Consider the following 22,691-nt stretch of genomic DNA (forward strand, 5'->3'; position numbering starts at 1 on the left):
AATTCTCTTTTTCTATGCAAGCGCCTGTGGTCTCATTTGATCTCATCGACGAGGCAGCACTCTAAAATAAAGAAGAGAAGCGGCTTTTGCCAAATGGACAAAATCGGTGAAAGAAAAGGTTATATCCATAATCGGTTACAAGAAAGCAATACGGAACTAAAAACGTTGCTGCAGACATTGAGCTGGTGGATGGATGCGTCTTGCGTTAGTTCTGTTTTATGTTGTACCTATGACACACTTTTATTCGTTTCTTGAACTAAAAACACAACCCATTATTCCAAGTATAATTTCCATGAATCGTATTGTTTCGGAAAGAAACGTCCCTAAATATCTGTTTTATAATAGACACATTCAGTAAATTTTATATTTCAATTATTTACCTCATGTTTTTTTACGGTTTTATGTAAAAGATAAATACACATTTTAGTGAAATATATTTTAATAAAACACCAACAAAATAAAAACGATGATAAACGTCAATGAATGGTGTATAGAGAGGACGGAAGAGCTTTGAGTAGTACAGTCAGTATGGGACATAACGTTTTGAGCAGTTTCCTTTGTGATCTTAACCCACTTGTCCACAACGCGTTCTAGTACTCTCAGCGGCATCGGTCCATTCTCCAGTACCACTGTGTGAAACTTACGTATGTCAAAGGCACTACCTGTAACATAATTAATTTGTCAGCGAGTCAACTTTATACAAGGTTAATAACATGCCACTTTATTATCAATGTCTTGCATAAAAATCAGAAATATTTCGAATGGAACATTATTCAATTTTAAGTCTTAACTTAAAAGTAAGTTAAAAGTATTGGTTTTCGAATATTAAATATCCCCCTAAAAAAAGATCGTTTAGTTTTCAAATATCGCACAAGGAAATACGAACTATAACGTCTCGTTTATTTACCTAATAACCGCCTCGCCCTATCACGCATCTCTCGTATCTTGATTTCGCCGACCTTGTATGCACACGCCTGCCCTGGTAACATGATGTACCGATCGATTTCCGTTTCTATTGCCTCCAGGGGTAGAGTGGTGTGGTTCATCAGGTAGTTGATTGCATATTCTTTTGACCAGCTAAAACAACATGTTAGATACACATGATTTTTAATGTATTCTATTTTTGAAGCATTTTAATTTGAAACAAATACAAAATGAAACATCACAGGCATTCATTCATCCGTCCTTTCTACCACACAGAAACACATAACCATTCATCATTACCACAATCATAACATCATCATAATATATATTACAAATCATTACTTACTCAACAATGACCTACGAAATGGTAATGTAAGAGTTTGTAATCTTCTGATGTTATATTTACATTTGCTCCGCATTTTCCAATTAATACAATAAGATGTAGTTGCCTACATACGCCTATAACACTCACTACCACAGGCTATAACACCTATTGGGTGTATGAACACAAAGAGCTGTTTTATATTAACAAACATGATGGCCGCCTACAACGAGGTCTCGTTTGATTGAGCTTTACACATGCACTATCTTGAACCTGATTAAATCTGCCATAAAAAATGTTTACTCTTTCTTAGTTTAAATGTATTATACTTCAAGTACACTTTCATGGCCTATTGATAAGTAATATATTCGTCAACAAATGTACCGAAAATCTCATTATGTCGTCTTCTGGACATGGACCCGGTCATTTAGTCTGAGAGTGAAAGTCTTTAAAACAGCTTTTTTTCGAGTCAATTTTTTTCCCTTTTCCCAGGTCACAGACAATCCACACATAACAACCCCGATTTTTTTTTCAGGTGAATTTTTAGTCATGTGACAAGTGGCAATTTGTTTGTTGGTTTTCATAATTGATGAAAATGGTAAGGGCAATGTCAATAAGTACCGAACAGTGGTTATATTGTTGTTATAGTCGATATGACATGTATCGTGAGCAAATCGGCATAGGAACCGTTAATACATAAAAATGGTATAATAACAGTGTTAGAAATCAGGTGATGTCGATGCTCTTATAATGCTTTCTAAGGATAGTATTTATGTATTTGTACCGCTGGCCCTAATCATAACTCATCTATTAATTTGCGATTCATGTTTAGCATCAGTACGTCAAGTATTGAGCTCTACTACTACTGTACACGACCACATATGTTGATGACAGTGTTCCCTCCTACTCGCTCACAATGGGGAATGAGATGTTAGGAACATAAACATGATTAGGATAGAAGATTATGTTACTTGTAGTTTTTAGTATTGAGGAGCATTCGATACATATCATTGACTATGGACGGAATGTTCTTTAAAATGAAAGGCTATTTCAATATCACATATTCATGATTTTACAATATATACCGAATCATCGTTATCATTCTTACTTGAAGTAGTGAATTCCGGTATCTACAACAAGTCGGCATGCTCTGAATATCTCGAAGTTGTATCGTCCAATCCTGCAAGTTAAAACAGATTACATGATATTATGCAATACGAAACGCTAGTTCGGGTAACAGCGTGATATTACTATCATATCTCGTAAAGTTAACAAAGGTAGGAAAAGACGCCAAGCCGTCACACGTCAGGGGTAAAACAATTTGCAAATTGTGTGGTTGTTCCATAATTTTTAGAATATTATGTATAATGCCGGAAAAATACACAGATATGTACTCGATTCAATTATATTTTTTTGCTGTGGAAATTCCAATATTTCGTAAAACTTTTCTGTCGTTTTTTATGATATATCAAACAAGTTTATACTGCTCGAAAAACAAAGCAAATCAATCGGAACACCTCGCCTACGTCTGCCTGGTTTGACGTAGGCAGAGTCACGAGGACATTTGTGATTTGCTAAATATATAACGTATTTCCACCAATTAAACATCATGTTTGTTTATATGGTAAACTGAGGCTTACGATCTCCATTACAACAATAATAGATGATTTTGTGCAAAGTTAATTTTAAAAACATATATATATATACGAAATATCTCTTAAGATAAATTTACTGTTATCAAAATTATTGATTCTTTATTTCGGTATAATATCAAGAAACAAGTCATCATCGTAGCTGTAGGGCGATATGACCAGTTGGTTTACCCGCCAGAATTATATTGACATGTTAATATGAAATGATTTGGTAAATAAATCGTTATATCTCCCTAGAACCAGGACAATAAATGTATACCAGACAACACAATATTATGAAACGAAAGAACAATGTTTAACAGATCAATTGGTATTTCACTAGGTACATAATATACGACACATTCCCCTCTAGACGGTGACTCCATTGTAAGGTATACGGCTAGTAACACATCATAGGTTTTACGGATACTTTCGCACCAAAATGCATTCACTGATGTAAATCGTTTTGATTGAGAGAAATACCTACCATATCCCACTTTATTCGAATGAGTATAATGTTTTATATAGCATCTGTTCTTCAATAACCCCACAAGTCGAATGCATAACGTGTCACTGGAAATCAGGTGTTGGACATGTCAAAGGTTGATGCGCATTGACAAGAGATACATGCGTGTAGTTGTAAAAGTTTGATGAAAAAAAAAAAAATAAAAAAAATAGAAAGATAAAATCTGAAATTTGTAAAAACAAGCTTTTCTTGCCCTGGGTGTCCAGAAAGGCCACTTGTAAATGATATGATGGTTGTTAGGTTATGAATATTGAGGAAAATTGGATTATCAGTAAAGTCGGTAGATCGAGGAAATTGAACATTTTGTCATCATATAATAAAGATGTTAAGCATTGAACTACATTGACAATGTTTGCCTCATATATATTCCATTTTTAAAAACATTTTCGAAAGGTGCAATCAACGCCTATGGAGATCTAACATTAGCGCCGGCCCCCACTTCAATGTATCTCATTTTTTCACAACATGTAAATACATCAAAATGAACCATAGTCGCATCATTAGTCATAATATCAACTGATAACACCAGGCTGGGTGAAGGCGGTGCCCGAACAAAATGGTGAATAATATCTCCTAGCTAATGCAGATGTGGATATTAATTATACCAATTTACAGTGTATAAATTAACTGTTATTTTAATACTCATTATGTCATATTGGCATACATGAGGTAAGCGCATGGCGCAGTAACAATTTGATTAGGAAAACATGAAAACATTTAACAAAAAGTAAAATGTATCCAACTGCGTATACATTTTCTACAAAATCAATTTAAGGAAATTTCAAAACTGGTATATTGCATCTCTAAGCAAGTCAAGCATGTCCACTGCATGAATTCTCATAATCATGAAGATTTGATTATCAAGGAGATATAATAAGTCTTGCACTGAAAGAAAAAAAAACACAAAAAGAAAACTTTTTCACATCAAGAATCTTAATTTATAATTTGTTCACAAAATACAAATGTTTAGTTGTTTTCCGTGTATGTAAGTTCGCCTTCAATTTTGTGTTGCAACCATAATCAATCACAAATCTTCTTTGGTTATAGAGGAGGTTAGCTTAAAGGGTGATCCGTAGTAGTAGGTAAAGTTATACCACATCTTACATCTAAGTGAGCTTTCTGAACATAGAATCATTTAATTGATGATATACGGGATATTATGAAATATCCCATTATGTTTTGATTGATGAACGGGAACATTAGATAAAACAAAAATCTCACATTTATTAGTTTTATTACGATAATTAAGTTGTTGCTTTTAGTATATATGGATATCTTTGTTCATAATACCATATTCACCTTTATTCAATGGTATTTAGAATAATAATGAATAATAATCAAATATTCATGAGTATAGGCTCGTGAACGTCAATGTGACATATTGGTATCAAAATAATGGTTAATGTTAAACTGAAAACTGTTATAATTGATTTCCAAATCTACAATAGCCTGTAAAAATTAATAACTATTTTGTTAAGGTACCCCCTCACTACGCCTGATGTTATGCAAGGTCCACTACGACATTCAGTAGTAATACTGACAAATCAATAATTTGGTCATGGTTCATTTTTATGTCTCTACAAAGTGTAAAAACAAATTGAAGTTGGGGCCAAATGTTTTCACCACATGTGAGATCAATTATATAATGGTGAAACCGATAACAATAAATTATATAACGGTAACATTATATGCTATGATAGTATAACCATATATACAATAAACTGTGTGATTTTGCGTGACCTGTTTCTACCGCAATAGAAAAGTTATTCTGATGATGAATTGACCTGTTTTGTGTCCACGTGTGTTCTTTTCATAATATCAGGTGGGATGTAAGGATATGACCTAAAGTGAAATGCCGCTAATTTATATGCAATACTGTAAATGCCGGAATGTGTGGAAATATTAAAAATCAAAACAAATAAAAAGTAAGTTTATATTTTGAAAGCAATAAATTGATAGTAATCCATACATATTTTTTAAAAGTATGACACAAATAAATAAAAAAAACAACTGTGAACTACTTCTTGCGCGTTATCATTTCCGGGACCTTATGAAGCGGCCCTCAAGTGTTAGCCACTGAAAATGCATTGAATCACATGATTAAGAAATATTCCCGGTTAAAGGTAAATGTCCCAACCAAACAAAACGCATTAATAGATTATTCATGAATCATATAATGATGACATCATATATCATAACGGTAAATCCTGTAATTTACCTATATCAATTCATTAAGCATATTTATATCATTTGTAATAGCTACGGCATTCCATTATATTGAGGAAGTGTATGAAGATTCAGGACAAATGGATAATGAAAGAAGTCTGTAAGGCAAAGATGTCATTACATACTTACGTTGTAAGGTTCGTACGTATTAGCTGACCCTTATATCCCCTTGTAGTCTCATCTCGAGAAGATAACTAACGTGATATTTATATCCTTCTATCACTTGTAGACTCATCTTGAGAGGATAAATGACGTGTTATGTATACCCTTCTATCCCTTGTAGAATCATCGTGAGGGGATAAGTGACGTGCTATTTATACATGCAAACCATATTTTACAATCATCGAAAATACACCTTTTACAACGTGAATGGAATGTCAGTGCCTTTATTTATTAGTGTTGTCTCATATGGATTCAATAGGACGGATCAACTCACATTTCAAGGTCATCTTGATACAAGCCCAACTCCTCTCCAAGGTATTCAGCGTACAGTCCCCAGCCCTACCAAAAAAATATAGCCGAATATATAATAAAACTATAATATATATTTTCATATTCATCACAGTACAACTACGACAGGAAATTCAATTCAATGACGGCACAGCGGTATAAGCTGCGGGTATTTCTGACTAGGCGATTTTTGGGTCGTAGATCGTGAGTTCGAGGCCGGGTCAGGGCAGAAGTCATAAAGCTGTCAACCTTCGTAATTTGTGTTACTATGGTATATAAAACCATGATTAGTAAAAGATGGTATAGAAGAACGTACACCGGGATATCCATGGGTAATCGGTAATAACGATGTGATGCCATTGAAGAGTGCTTCCTTATGGTAATAACACCTATTTCATATTATTTTAGAATCAGTCAATTAGTCATTTATCCTTTCACCCAATTATCGATCTTTTGTTTTTCTATCACAATAATGAAAAATCCTTTGTTCTCTTGTTATATTAATCACTTCGTTGTTCTATCGTCACATTAATCAGTAATTCGTTGTTCTATCGTTACATTGATCAGTAATTAGTTGTTCTATCGTCACAATGATCAGTAATTAGTTGTTCTATCGTCACAATGATCAGTAATTCGTTGTTCTATCGTCACATTGATCAGTAGTTCATTGTTCTATCGTCATATTGATCAGTAATTCGTTGTTCTATCGTTACAATGATCAGTAATTAGTTGTTCTATCGTCACATTGATCAGTAATTCGTTCTTCTATCGTCACATTGATAAGTAATTCGGTGTAATATCGTCACATCGATCAGTAACTCGTTGTTCTATCGTCATATTGATAATGAACAACAACGCATTGAAGTCACGTCACGTCCACAATTCAATCACAAGATGTCCACAATGTGTTGCATTGCAAGATTTCTTGAGTATTTGTTAAACGCATCCCCATTGTAGATAAGATTGTATCATTGAATACAGATCATCATGTCCTGCCTTAACACCACTGAGGTTGATATTCATGACAATCCTTCCCTCGGCAACGTCTTTGGTTTGATAGCCAAGGCTTCGGGTAAGACGATCAAGAATATTATCCCGATGGTATATTCATTAGCAATCTCAGAATAAAAATAGCTAAGAGACTATCACAATCATATTTTACAAAATAAAGATTTTTAACGGCATACCTCAACATAAGCAGTATAGAACGGGAAGTTGAATGGCACCTGGAAATATTTACTGATCTCCAAATGCCGTCTATATTTTGGAATATCTGACTGTGCCGCATAACTCATCTGCAACAAAAGACTCAATTTACAAATATATGATAGATAGATATATATTGGGAATAAAGTCTTTTAAAGAACATTTTTGTTTTACTAGTCATTTCACATTACAGTGAAGATTTCTAACCTAAGAATTAAATAAAAACATGGCATTTGTCCTTCACTAATTCACCACCACCAATTGAAATCAATGAACGCATTAACTATTATATCCTATTTCAGTGAAAATGGCAATACGTTGTTAACAACAAACCTGGAAGTGATGTCCCGGCTCCGCTTCGTGCAAAGTCAGGGCCATGAAAGTAAATATGGCGCTGCGGAAATAATATGTGTACAGTGAGATATAATGTGTGTACAGTGATATATTATGTGTGTACAGTGAGATATAACATATGTACAGTGATATATAATGTATGTAGAGTGATACATAATGTGTGTACAGTGATAAATGATGTGTACAGGGAGATATAATGTGTGTACAGTGAAATATAATGTGTGTACAGTGAGATATAATGCGTGTACAGTGAAATATAATGTGTGTACAGTGAGATATGATGTTTGTACAGTGAGATATAACATGTGTACAGTGATATATTATGTGTGTATAGTGAGATATAACATATGTACAGTGATATATAATGTATGTAGTGATACATAATGTGTGTACAGTGATAAATGATGTGTACAGGGAGATATAATGTGTGTACAGTGAAATATAATGTGTGTACAGTGAGATTTGACATTGTACAGTGATATATAATGTATGTACAGTGATATATAACATATGTACAGTGAAATATAATGTGTGTACAGTGAGATGTAATGTGTGTACAGTGAGATGTAATGTGTGTACAGTGAGATATAACATGTGTACAGTGATATATAATGTGTGTACAGTGATATGTAATGTGTGTACAGTGAGATGTAATGTGTGTACAGTGAGATATAACATGTGTACAGTGAGATATAAAATATGTACAGTGAAAACCCAAGTCATCAAGGACATCAAGGTTTCTGTATGTTTCTGTATCTTTATCTATCTTTTCGTATGTTTTCATGCGGTAAAACTTACTGTGACTGAGGTCGATTTGTATTGACATAGAATGTCCCAGGTCTCTCGCCATCCATCGAACCGGTCATGTACACACCCTGTGGGCCATCAAATGGCAGCGACACTATCCTAGGAATTACAATATAAAGTAGGACTCGATACAGACATGACCACATGTTACGTATTCTTTATCCTATACATTATATTGCTTTTCTTGTAGAAATTGATGCGCGACTAATATAACTAATAAACGAAGAAATAGCAAATCTCAGTGACGCGACAAATGCTCAACTGTACACGTTTCCAAAGCATGTCTTGTTGAATTGATCATGTGTGTATTGTGTAAAAGGAACGACAAAATAATCAAATAATTATGTAGTGGCGAAATATATCAGAGGATAAACAATGGCGCTCTGTGTTACAAAGTCTAACATCAAAGATAATACGTTGTCGTCGACCACGGAAAAAACTTCCGAGCGATCCAAAGTATTCGAAGTAACCAATTTCACATAGAATTATTTTCGTCGGAACTCAAAGCTTACAACTTAAACGTACTTCGTGCCAAACAGGTTGAATGGGGGTCGACTGTACATGAAATCAATAAGTGACTAGAATGTAAGTTATATCAGCAAGCAACTGATTTACCTCAAAGGAAAATTAATCTCAGGCTAGACCCTCCAGTCCAGCTTATCCTGCGCCATAGTTTGATTAATCATTAGACACTCTACGGAGATATGTGTTAGTGTAGTAGGAAGGTTGATTGATGGAACTGATATGTTTCGTGTTAAGTAGTTTCCTATTTATCATAAAGTGATATTAGACCTCCACTTATGACAAATGCAGTAAATCAACATTAATATGAAATGTTTGAGTTCAATGTAAACTAGTGTTTATATTGTAAGTATGTGCGAACGACGTAATCGACAACTTGTAATAAAATATGACGACCGACGTCATACTCCTTATATATTAGGTTATCTAGAGTTAATCTTTTAAGCTTTTAAATATATTCATTACTGACAAGGACTATTGGTATTCTAATACTCACCTTAAAGGTGCATTTGGTAACTTTTCAAAATATTCTGATAACGCTGGTTGGATTCGATATTTATACATTGAACGATATTCAATTAAAACGTCATCCTGTCAATATAAAATGTAACATTCAATCAATACGTCATCACAACCACATCAGATGTAACATTAAATTTAAACGCCATCCTACAGTTACAAAAAAGTAACATTAAATTAAAACGTCATCACAACCACATCAAATATAATATTCAATTAAAACGTCATCCTATCAACACAATATGTAACATTCAATTAAAAGGCCGTCCTATCAACACAATATGTAACATCCAATTAAAACGTCATCCTATCAACACAATATGTAACATTCAATTAAAACGCCGTCCTATCAACACAATATGTAACATCCAATTAAAACGCCGTCCTATCAACACAATATGTAGCATCCAATTAAAACGTCATCCTATCAACACAATATGTAACATCCAATTAAAACGCCGTCCTATCAACACAATATGTAACATCCAATTAAAACGTCATCCTACCAGCACTCAGTATGTAAGACAACTCGGAAAACAAACATGAATCGAGGGTATACGATAAAGTTACCGGATGAAAACATGATCAGAGGACACACTCTAAACAAAAGAAACCGAAGATAAAACGCGGCGGTACTTTGATACTTACGACATTTGTATGTGTCACACCTTTGTTTAGTTTCACCATGTCGAAGAATTCTCGCACACTTCCTTCGTATTGGAGCTTTTTCATAACCTGTTTGTTATAACATATTATACATAACGCGATACGGAGAGGTTCTTTCATCCACCGAGATTTATAAAAGAAAGATCAAATCCAAACGATTTCTGAACATACATACACATCATGCCTCTTTATAATACTACTCCAAGACTTTTCTCTCGGGATTCAATTTAAAGACATATATGAACATTCATCTTTCCTCATGAATGAATAAAATTCGTTATATCATTCAAAATAATTACATTATAAAAGTAACGTTAAATATTTCAACGAACATGGGCATGCAAAGTTTATAAAACGAATGTATCTGACCTTTTTCATTCGTTTCATTATCCTGGCCACCTCGTCCTGTCCCAACCTATATACCTCCTCAGGTGTCATGTCCACCGACAGATGGAATTTGAGACACGCCCGGTACAGCTCCTTACCTTCTCTCCAGGAACCAATTCCAATATTTGTCCTCGTATTGTCCATATATTGCTAGAAAGTAAACTCTTTTTTGATAAAAAAAAACATAATGCTTACTTCTTGATTCAAAAACACAAATCATCTAGCTTTGATCTAAGAATAATGTGCATTATTATTTAAATTGAAATTTTATTCATCGATCTATTATGTTTCTGACGATACATGATGTGTGGTCTATCAAATCACTGCCACTTTCAGGTAATATCCTCATGCGCTTCTTACTATTTCTACCAGGCGACTGATATAATTGTGTTTAGAAATATGCTCGTTGGACGTGAGCTCTGAAGAATGGATTGTTATCCATGCAAGTTGACTTTTACTGTCTGTTCCATTACATATTATGGATTACGGTTTATCAGGGAACATTCCAAGGCTAGTAGAATTAAATTGATGCTGTAAAGGCTGTACTTGTAGTTGTAGACGATCCCTGATCAGCTTGGTTAAGGGAATATGATCGAGGGGATTGATAATGATTTGTTGATCACACAATATAGGAGATCTCGCGATTTAAATTGATGTCAATTTTGCCATATTTATTTAAACTGTTAATATTATTTTTTCTGACATTGACAGTGATTGAATACATACCAGTATTTATCAGAAAATTCAAGATAGCAGACGACTGTTATTTTAAAACAAGTGGGTAAACGTAAAAGAATTCTGAATGAAGCGAGATGTTTTTGTTTTGTTTTGATTTGTCAATAGAATGTACATGTTCTTATTATTTCTCGAGTGACAAAACAGTATATATCACTTTGGAAAATGTCATAGATAGAAAATTCCTTGTTTATTGATGAATAACAGAATATGTCATCTTCGCGAATGAAAACGATATTTTTACATGAGTGCGAAATGTCAAAGTTTCTATCGCACTCGTTGAAATATAACTGCTATTCATCAAGAAAAGGAATATCTTCTATTTAAAGAGATCATGTAACTGTCTATTGTATATAGTATAATTTATGACTTGATACCTAAACCTCCTCAAATTTTACGAATTGAACCATTTACACTCGGATTCTGGGTTACTGCCTGCTCACCTTAACAACCATATAGGGAGGGAAAACCAGATAGAAACAATGAAACAATAATAAGAATGAATACTTACGTCCAATATAAATCTCTTTAACTTCAGAAACGCTTCAATGATGTCAGAGCAGTAGGCTCTAGCGAGATCTCTCCAGTGTAATCTGTCAACAGTGAATTAAGTTATGTGTATTGATAATATGCCTAATTAATTCCCTGTCATGATAAATAGAAGTTTGATGAGACGTTTACTTACTTTGTTTCGTCTGTGATGTGCGTCATTTCATCTAAGGACCCATTAAATGGTTTAAACACTATCAAATCTGTAGGTTCTGATTTTAAAAAGGCATCAATCTGAGCCGGCACTTTTTCCTGAAAGACGAGATTTACACGATTATGCCAATTAGATTGTATCGTAACTGGTAAGACATCAGAGTAGACCACCAGTGGACTACAGAACATGATATTTAGATATAAGTCTATGTAGCGTTATGATGTGAAGACAGTTGAAGGACACATGTATGATTTTCCTTGTAATAATACACAATAACCAACAGCAAACGTTACTGTGATTGATAGGTGTTCGATTGGCACAGTGTTAGCACATTTGCCTTTCATCTAGGTGATAGGGTTCCGATTGTCCGTTCTGACGAGGCAAAGGGTCAACTGTCCAACAACAGAGGTTTTCTCCGATAACTCCTGGTTCATCCTACATAATGACCCCGGTGTTAGGGTTACCTTCAGAAAAAGATGCAGTACTTACTACAGCTGTCCGGTGTTAGGGTTACCTTCAGTAAATGATACAGTACTTACCACAGATGTCCGGTGTTGTGTGTGTTTAAGTTGTATTGCTTTTTTCAATCTTTCAATGATTTCGTCGACCTGCAAATCAATCAAATTTGTAATTTGATCACATGCTGAAATCACTTCTGTGGTCAGATGAAAAATTGAAATACTGATATTTACGGTTCAAGGGAAGCAACTCTTTAACGGATAATTCAGCAACAACAGTCCAACGATATGTTTATGTAATATATACATACAATGTACCTAACGTATTGTCTGCATCCAAAAATGTATCGCAACGTTTTTACCTTCTTCCCTCATGTTACCACACGCTTGTAATATACCAATACCCATACAGCACCACAATAGGTCGAGTCCTTCGTACAAATAGCACGTGACTCCGTCATTACCCTAACATTGTCTCTGCCAATATATAGTAACATTATCCACACCATTATTTCGTGACTCTAACGTTATTACCTGACTATACCATTATAAGTGATTTTGTCACTACCATTAAAACGCCATTTTCTCCTTGTCGCTAAGTGATTTTGTCACTGCCATTAAAACGCCATTTTCTCCTTGTCGCTAAGTGATTTTGTCACTGCCATTTAAACACAATGTTCTCCTTGCCGCTAAGTAATTTTGTCAATACCATTATTTCTTGTCTTAAGTCTTGAGCGACATTTTGAATTCATCCTTATTAAACATGACCTACTAGACCTACCATCATCGGCAAATTCTTAAGTCTCGTAAGGTAATTGATGAAGTCGCCATGTGTGAGGAATGGTGCAGAGTCTACCATGGCCTGAGGGTTGGTCTGCATGCCCTCCATAAAGCTTATTGGGTTCAGGGCAAGGAAACTGAAATAATGTTTATAATTACATAGTAAGTTTTGATCTGACTTCAAAACACGCAAATGTACAATTAAGAATATTAATCTCTTTTCTTCTCTAGCGACTGATTTTGAATGAAAATTTGACTTTTGAGATTCACTACAGTCGTGGTACATCTTCCAATTTAACCATTCGAGCAAAGAAAATCATATAATAAATGTAGGAAAAAAAGGTCATACAATTCAACAAACCATTTTATGTTTTCATACAATGCAAAATTATAAGAGCGCAAACAAATGTAATCCTTCCTCTGTCCGCCCGAGCATTTTTGTCAACTAATCAAGAGACTCGGAAGGCTTGCATACCTCACCTGGAAATTGCAGTGCAAAACACTCTCATGTAAGTTATCTTACGAATATTTCTTTTTATTTTGACATTTGCCTTTCATTATACATCGCATTCAACACTTTCCGATCAATTATTTGTTACTTCCAATGTGTTGCAAACAATAAGTGAATTTCACATCTTTTAATTCTGTGACTCTGGCAAGTTGCAAGACACTGTACAATATTTAGATCCCTTTGACAAAGGTTCAAGATCAAGTGATTTATTTTCTTTGCGTTTTCGACTCATCTGTATCACACATTTAGTAATAGATGTATATAAATGTTACACAAAAAGTGGCTATAGAATGAACATAAATTAACGAGATTGAAACAAATACCAAATTTAAAAAAAATTACCTTGTGTGAATGGTTTTTAACACGATTAAACAAGTTTTTTTTGCGAATATGAATGAACGCATTCGTGGTATGTTTATGGTATCATTTGGGGCGCAAGGATATGACCTGCAGTGAAATGTCGCTGATGAATATCCCGATTGATAATTTCAGTAAAATATTACAATTGATTACAATTCATAAGTTATGGACACTTTATAATGTCCAAAGCATTAAATTGATAGACATCTATATCGAAAGTAATTACTAGAAAACAAGTTTGAACTTCTCTCTGTATGTGTACGAATGTATATCAATAAGCAGATTATTGAAAGTAAATCCAACAAAATTTCCATTCATATCTTTGCTTCTTTAAAACGGGATATTAAAAGGCCAACCATTGGCACTTCATATAGCTACCTACAGCGTCCTAGTGATTCCACTTACCAGCTCTTAAGTGTTAGGGTTTATTTCGTCTATTTTTTTTAAGGTATTATTCATGTTTATTTTTTATATCTTGGGAAACATTCACAATGTTACAGTTTTCGTGTCCATGTTATGTAGACAGCGGAAAGGGGAATTGGATGTTGTATAGTGAGTCCATTACTTACCGCATCCAATATAGATACAAAACATGAAAAAGTCAAACAGTAATGTAGATATTTACTATTCGAATTCATCGTTCAGAAAAAAAATATCTACGAAGGCCGATACCATTTAACTGCTGTTACGACCCTCAAACAATCGAGCGGATTTCCTGAATTCGTTATGTGGTGGTAACACAGATCAAGTATCCTTTAATCAGCTTCCTGTGTTCCCTTCCAAGTTTTATCAACAACGGGGAAAGTTTTATGAAGTGTTACAAGGGTTGAGAGTTGTAATATTATATATTGACAAGATGTGAACGTCTATTATCAAATTTCCTGCTTCGTATCATGATCACTTTCGCGTCGAGTTAAATTATCTTTCTGCAAAAGTGGTTCGTTATTTTCTGATTAACTTTAACAACGTGCACGCTCGCCTTGGCATGCACCACAAACAGATCTATTGTACCACCATGTGGGATTATTCAACAAGGTCGCTATCTACATTTTTTTCTAACACAAGCAAATTTACGTTATGCATGTCATACTTATCTAAGCAGGTGTAAAGATGGATTTTAATCCAGAGAAGTTCGTACCGAGAGGCAGGATTACAAACACTCCGAATATTTAAGCCATGTCTGATAACAGCTTCGCAGATTGAAACCAATTGACGTCTGCCCAGATTGGACCCCGTAACATCATCAGGGCGATGAGAAACCAAACTATGTTCAACTGATAAGTCAATTTCTTTACAAAGATACGACTAATTTTTTTCAAGCATCAAAATTCATTTCTGTGGCTTTGTCCATCATTACACGAAAACGAATTCTATAAAATACTTCGGGCTTCGACATAGCAGGAGTTCTGCCAAATATTAGTATTTATAGATAAAGCTGACCTTTATTCGTCGAATGATATGATAATCTGTTTGAATATTATAGTATCCACAATGTATAACACTAATTATCAATTTATCTTGCCTACAAGTTAATATGCGAAATATTTCTACGACCACTAAAGATCACTACATACAATATATATCAGGACTTTATGTCACTATAAATATAATATATATCAGGACTTTATGTCACTATAGATACAATATATATCAGGACTTTATGTCACTATAGATACAATATATATCAGGACTTTATGTCACTATAGATACAATATATATCAGGACATTATGTCACTATAAATACAATATATATCAGGACTTTATGTCACTATAAATATAATATATATCAGGACTTTATGTCACTATAAATATAATATATATCAGGACTTTATGTCACTATAAATACAATATATATCAGGACTTTATGTCACTATAAATACAATATATATCAGGACTTTATGTCACTATAGATACAATATATATCAGGACTTTATGTCACTATAGATACAATATATATCAGGACTTTATGTCACTATAGATACAATATATATCAGGACTTTATGTCACTATAGATACAATATATATCAGGACTGAAGTTACTATTTTTTTCATTTCATTTCATTTCAACAAATTTTATTGACATGATGTTAATATCAATTGGATCGAATAACAGGCAAGCCTATATAAATTCTTTCCATGGTGGATTGAGTGATCGAATATAATTATAATCTTTTAAATTAATTGGTCTAAATATTTTGAAATGAAATACATAATATAAACAAAGGAATTAAGGGAAGTAACTATTTTTCAACACAAGATAAACACAGAATATGTTACATAAAGCACTTGCACACACACATACACACTTCAATATCAATATAAACAAATATAACAGTGATTCAGTTCCGAAGGAATTAAATCAACAATTGTAGACATCAAAGTTAATTAATATAGAGACAGTAACAGGTGGCTAGACCAGAAGTCCATGTGCCTATATTACACAGGTCATCACCACCTGAACTGTATAGGAATTTTCTATGCATATAATTTATGTAATTTTAATAATACTGTAGTTAATGACTTTATTCACACACTGATTTAATATATAGAAAACAGGAACTAAAATCAATGCAAGTATATTTTAATACATAAATAAATATCAGCTATGTTCAACTGGGTTCATATATATATATATATATATATATGATATTTAACTTACATTAAAAGTTATTAATTTCATTAAGAAGTAGTATTTTTCAAGATGGACAGTATGATGGCTTTCTAGATCTTATATAAGTTAAAACGATGAGATTTTCCTATAAAATATTGGACATCATTAAGTATTACTCTGTTAATATTTCCATCACAACTAGGACATCCATTTAAAATAATGTTAATACAAATATGGTTATGGTCAATATTAAAATTATTGAGGGAAGTAAACAAATTTATCCGCAAGTCATTATGTAGAGGACAATCTAGAAAAAAATGAGAAACTGTTTCACGGTCATCTGAACAATTACATAAAGGATTGTCTGTTAAATGGTCCTGGTTTAAATCAAAATTTAGATCACTGCAATAATTTCTAAGCTGAGTTAAAATTATGTTCGCCCTTCTGTTTCCTTCAGTTTTAAAGATTTTAACAGATTCAATTTCCAATGTGTTATTATTATTTAGTTTATGTTTAAAGCTTGCAAGTGAGGGATAATCAGAGTAGTTAGTATCTGTATTATTAGCTGTGCGGCACATAGACGGGAAGAAACTATCAAAGTAGCTATTAGTTCTGCATAAAGGTGGGTTAAAAAGTCTGATGTGTCGGAGAGGATAAGTATTATCGTTAGGATTGTTAGTAAATGGAATCAATATATCTTGTAAATATTGCGGTGCGAGTCCATGCATAAGTTTATACATCATAATATGTTTATGTTTCATTCTTCTGGCAGCCAGAGTTTCCCAACCAAGTTCCGTATATAGTTTAATATGTGAAGTGCCAGAGCGAAGGCCTGTGATGATTCTTGCTGCTTCTAATTGTATTGATTCCAGAAGATCGGCAGATTGTTGTGTGCAGTTATCCCAAACAATGTCAGCGTATTCTAATATTGGCCTAATAAAAACAGTGTAAATTTTAATTAATGTTTTTCGATTGACTTTTGTTTTTATGTATCGAAGAATGTTAAGTCTGCTGTATGCTTTTTCATATATGTTCTGAATATGTTGTCTCCATGATGCATCATCTTTAAGGGTAAGCCCTAGGTGTGTATGTGATGTAGTGTCAGTAATCTGGCTGTTTTGAAAAGTAAATGTTGGGTGATTTGTGTCTTGTTTCCTTGAAAATATGACTGATTTAGTTTTATTGGGGTTAAATTTGATGTCCCATATGTTTGCCCATTCACTAATATTAGTAAGGTCAGAGGTTAGTGCTTGTGCAGCTTGAGCGGGGTTTTCATCAATAATTATGTAAAGGGAAGTGTCATCTGCAAAAAGCTTAATATTAGTATTAACATTTTCTGTGATATCATTTATGTAAAGAAGAAAGAGAAGTGGGCCAAGAACAGATCCCTGAGGAACCCCTGCATTGATAACCTTGAATTGAGAGAAATAACCTTCAGTGCTAACTCTTTGTAATCTATCTGTAAGATAACTTTGAATCCAGTCAAGTAAATTACCATCAATTCCATAATTTTTCAGTTTTTGAAGAAGACCTTGGTGCCAAACTCGGTCAAAGGCTTTACTGATGTCACAAAATACAAACCTTAACTCCTTTCCCTGATCCATATTACTAACAATTTCATTATATATGAATAATAACTGATTGACTGTAGAGTCGCCTGGTGTAAATCCAGACTGATGCTTAGTTATAATAGAGTTTTCAACAAGGTAATTATGAAGATATTTAAAAACAACTTTTTCCATCAATTTACTAAAACAAGAAGTTATTGATATAGGTCTGTAATTTAGGACATCATTAGTAGAACCATTTCCTTTGTAAATAGCATTAATATTTGCTTGTTTCCAACTGTTAGGTACAATCCCTGATTCTAAAGATTTATTAAATAATAGTGTAAGTGGTAGTTTTAGAGAAGAGTTCAGTTTTTTAACAATTTTCGGAATAACGCCATCAGGGCCTGGTGGCTTATTAGCATTAAGAATGTTAATTTGATCAGAGACATCTTGTTCAGTGACTTGAATATGTGTTAGTAAAATTGGGATAAAGTTTTGTGCAGTTTGGGGAGTTCAAGGTTAGGTGTTGAAGTAGAGATATTAGTGAAGTGATTGTTCAGGACTTCAGCTTTATCAATTGGGTGATGAATGACCTGGTTATTTAATTCAAGAGGGGGGATAGAGGAGGATTTATTAGAGAAGTTGGTGATAGATTTTGCTATCTTCCACCATTTGTCTGGGGAGACCAAGTTATCGTTCAGAGAGTTTTCAATTTTTTTTTATGTAATTTGCCTTTGCTTCACGGATCAGGTCAATAGTTTCATTTCTAAGGGAGCGAAATCTTTGCCAATAGTGAGGAGTATTATTTATTTTAGCCTTTTTGTGTATTCTGTTTCTCTGCCTCATCTTAAGCCTAATGTTGTTATTTATCCATGGTTTATCATTCGGTCGTACTGTTATCTCTTTGGTTGGGATAAAATTATTGACCTGTTCCGTTAAACAATTTATTATGGTGGCATTAAATGACTCAGTATCCTGAATTATTGATAAATTTAACCAGTCATAATTAGAAATGGCATTATTCATACTATCAAAATCAGCTTCATCATATATCAGAATAGTTTTTTTTATAGCTCATATGTTTAAATGTGTTAAAGGAAATTTGGGCATGGACGGATGAATGGTCACTACAGAATGGTGGAGATACATGGGTGCTTCTAATTATGTTACTGTTATTGGTAAATATAATATCAATGGATGTTGCACTGACAGGCGTTACTCGTGTAGGTTCAAGAATAAGACTGGATAGATTATGTTTAATAAGGAGTCTTGATAAATGAGCATTTAGTGGCACATTTAGCATATTAACATTAATATCACCTGTAAGTACAACATCCATAGAAGTATCAGTGACTCTAGTTAAAGTGTCATCAAGTTTGTTCCAGTATTCGATATTACTGTCAGGTCTATATAAACAACCAAGAAGAAATTTATGATTATTAATCAAAACCTCGGACCAAAGCAGTTCTACATCGTCCCTTTCAAGATCAGCTCTTCTTTTTACAATAACAGTGTTTTTATAATATATTATGACCCCACCCCCTGGGCCTGTAGTTCTATCTTTCCTGTGTGGAGAAGAAGTGAAGGAATGCATTTGAATGTCTCTGCTATTTATCAGTGGATTTAAATGTGTTTCTGTCAGGCATACAATATCGTTACTTTCAAATTCGGTTTCAAGTAAGGAAGTTTTGTTTCTAATAGATCTAACATTTAGATGAACCATGTTCAGATTATAAAACGGACCAGGATTACTTTCAACATCATTGCATAACAGCAGAATAATAGGTTTTGAAAATAGTATGAATGATAGATTATCAAAACATAGAGATGATAAATAATTAAGAATTACAGAGAAATATAAGCCATCATAAAGTATCTTGAAATCAATTGTAAGTATATTTAAAAATAACCACCGGCGATCTACATTTTTTTCCATATGTATCAGGACTAAAGTCACTTTATATACAAAATTTATTTGGACAAAAAATACCATGTATACAATATCTATCAGGATAAAACAATACTATGTATACAATATCTATGAGGACAACAAATAATATGTATATAATATCTATAAGGTCTAAAAATTACTATTATATAATATCTATCAGGACTAAAGTTACTTTATACACAATATATATCAGTACTTAAGGTCACTATTACTTTTCTGCCAATAACATTAAAAAAAGGTTCATTTTACTAGTGAACAATAGCAAATCTTTGATGTTTTTACCAGTGAAAAATGTCAATTTCTGCTGATTTGACTAACCAAAGCAAGGATAAGAAAATACCAAAATAATCGACCAATTAAAAAGTTCGACATGAACGTCAGCACCTGAACAGGCAGACCTACTTTTTGTTTACACATTATTCCTTGTCTGAGGCCTTTGTCGTCGGCTGGTGACATTCAGATTAACAGCAAGATGTATTCTCTAAATCAGGAAAATGAAATCCTTGATCAATAGATCGAATTAGTTGAGTTAGAAATGCCACATTTGGGATTTTTTGACAATGCAGCTGAGGCCAGCAACACCAGTGGAGTCATAAATGAGACAGAATATCAGAGCAAGCACTAGTATTCAGTCCAATGGAAAAAGGAATAAGATTAGAAAATCTAAGGGCAAAAAACATCAACCGTTTCTTGTCCCAGCAGCGGAATTTGAATACTAAGAAAAAACTTAACAGGACATTAAAGTTGTCCATGCATATCGTACAGCTTAAGGGGATGAAAGAAAATCTGATGGAACCCTCTCAAAAATCCACTCCCCAACCCCATCCACCACCGATTTGAACCTAGATACTTTCATATTAACATTTCCGTTATCAGTTAGGGTGAAAGATGGCACAGAATCCGAGCCAACATATCTAAGGTCCTATATCAGTAGTGTAGACAGATATCTGATGGAAAAAAACGACTTTGTCTCTTCCCTACTGACTTTCGGTTTAAAAAATGTAGAAAAGTCTTCAAAAATGAAACAAAAAACAACTTAGAGGTATGGGGAAAAGGGACACACCCAGAACCGCTGATGAGCTGACAGATCAGGAGGTAGACAGATTGTAATCAACACTCTTGGCTATAATTCACCAGCTTCACTTCTGTACTCAATGTGGATGGTGTGTACCACACATTTTGGAATGCGACCTGGCAAGGAAACACAATATTTGCGATGACGTGACATTGCACTAAAGACAGTTGTAGAGAATGGAACAGAATACATTGTATACAACCAGGACAGACAAAAACACGTACAGGAACAAATCCACGGGAGATAAGAACATTTGAACCTTAGGCCTATGCTAACTTTGTCACAGAAACAATGGATTATAACAAAGATCCGGTATATGTATACCACAAACGGACCTACAGCCATGAACTATCCAGACAAACTATTCTTACTAATAAGCAACATGCAAATCTTTCTAAGATTAAAAATAAAGCAAGGGTCAATAATAAAAAAAAAAAATATAACAGCGACAAATTAAAGATAAAACAGCAGAAGCTTTAGATTATAGAATCATTTCTACAAGTTCCATAACAATGTACAGGAATGAACAGGAAAAAGACTGTTCAAGAGTATAATACATCAAAAATGTACAGAATGCAAAAGAAAAAGAGTGTCCATTGGTATAAAACATTAAGAAAAATAAAATAGTTTTCAACATTGTGGAATTTTGTCATGCTATTTTTCCAAACTTTATAGCTAATATCAGTGTTAATTGTTATTATTTTAGACAACCTTGCCAACAGGTGGTACAAATCAGACCAAATGGTATCGACAAACTCTACTCAGTCATGTCCGAAATGAAAGAAAGTGTCGCTCTGACAAATGGCAGGCGTTTTTTGTTGGACTAAAAATAGGAACCAATGAAGTGCAATCAAGTACGATGAATTTTGATGAGAGTGTTTAAGCATACGGTAGGCCTACACAATATCTTTGTTCGGCAGCAATTCTAGGGAAGGGCAGGTCACCTGGACCACAAATGTTATTGTAAACCATTTTTTTCTTACTTTCACTTTCAGTGCAAGAAAGCGACTTATTCAGAAACTGTGTGACTCTGGTTTCCTACTAAACTAGATAGTACAAAGAACAAGCCACAGGAATGTCAACTGTCGCAACAACTACTGTCGACCTAGTTCGGAACAGAGTAGGGGTATCTCACGTGCATTATCCAACAAGGAATGAAAATTGAATCGGCATGTGCACCTTTAGCAGGTCTCAAGAAAATCCCTCGGTCTCCAATAAAGCATCCCCGTCCAAAATAATCCTTTGGTACAAGTAATAGGAGGACTATTTTCTGGACAAAACAGTACATTTAATTCAAGGCCACTTACACAAACAACGTGATCGGAAGGAACACATCTGGTCAAATAGTAAACATGACAGCGTTCGGGTCGTCACCAAGTTCAACGAAGTTAAACGAATCAAAGTAATCCCAGATAGT

General features: G+C 33.8%; 1 protein-coding gene across 1 annotated transcript in view; it reads right to left on the minus strand.

The window, feature by feature from the left end:
* Positions 1-421: 421 nt before the first annotated feature.
* The window catches only part of LOC117342761, a 29,402-nt gene continuing 7,132 nt past the window's right edge, over positions 422-22,691 (minus strand). Inside the window, exons 3-16 of the mRNA XM_033905003.1 lie at positions 13,218-13,353; positions 12,518-12,586; positions 11,961-12,076; positions 11,787-11,868; positions 10,523-10,690; positions 10,136-10,222; positions 9,465-9,559; positions 8,438-8,545; positions 7,619-7,679; positions 7,267-7,374; positions 6,066-6,130; positions 2,355-2,426; positions 908-1,077; positions 422-662 (exon numbers count right to left, since the gene is read on the minus strand). Of these exons, the coding sequence (XP_033760894.1) occupies positions 439-662; positions 908-1,077; positions 2,355-2,426; positions 6,066-6,130; positions 7,267-7,374; positions 7,619-7,679; positions 8,438-8,545; positions 9,465-9,559; positions 10,136-10,222; positions 10,523-10,690; positions 11,787-11,868; positions 11,961-12,076; positions 12,518-12,586; positions 13,218-13,353 (1,561 nt within the window). The 3' untranslated portion in view covers positions 422-438. The remainder of the gene's footprint in view (positions 663-907; positions 1,078-2,354; positions 2,427-6,065; positions 6,131-7,266; positions 7,375-7,618; positions 7,680-8,437; positions 8,546-9,464; positions 9,560-10,135; positions 10,223-10,522; positions 10,691-11,786; positions 11,869-11,960; positions 12,077-12,517; positions 12,587-13,217; positions 13,354-22,691) is intronic.

Source organism: Pecten maximus, chromosome 14, assembly GCF_902652985.1.
Source record: "Pecten maximus chromosome 14, xPecMax1.1, whole genome shotgun sequence".
Taxonomy (NCBI): domain Eukaryota; kingdom Metazoa; phylum Mollusca; class Bivalvia; order Pectinida; family Pectinidae; genus Pecten; species Pecten maximus.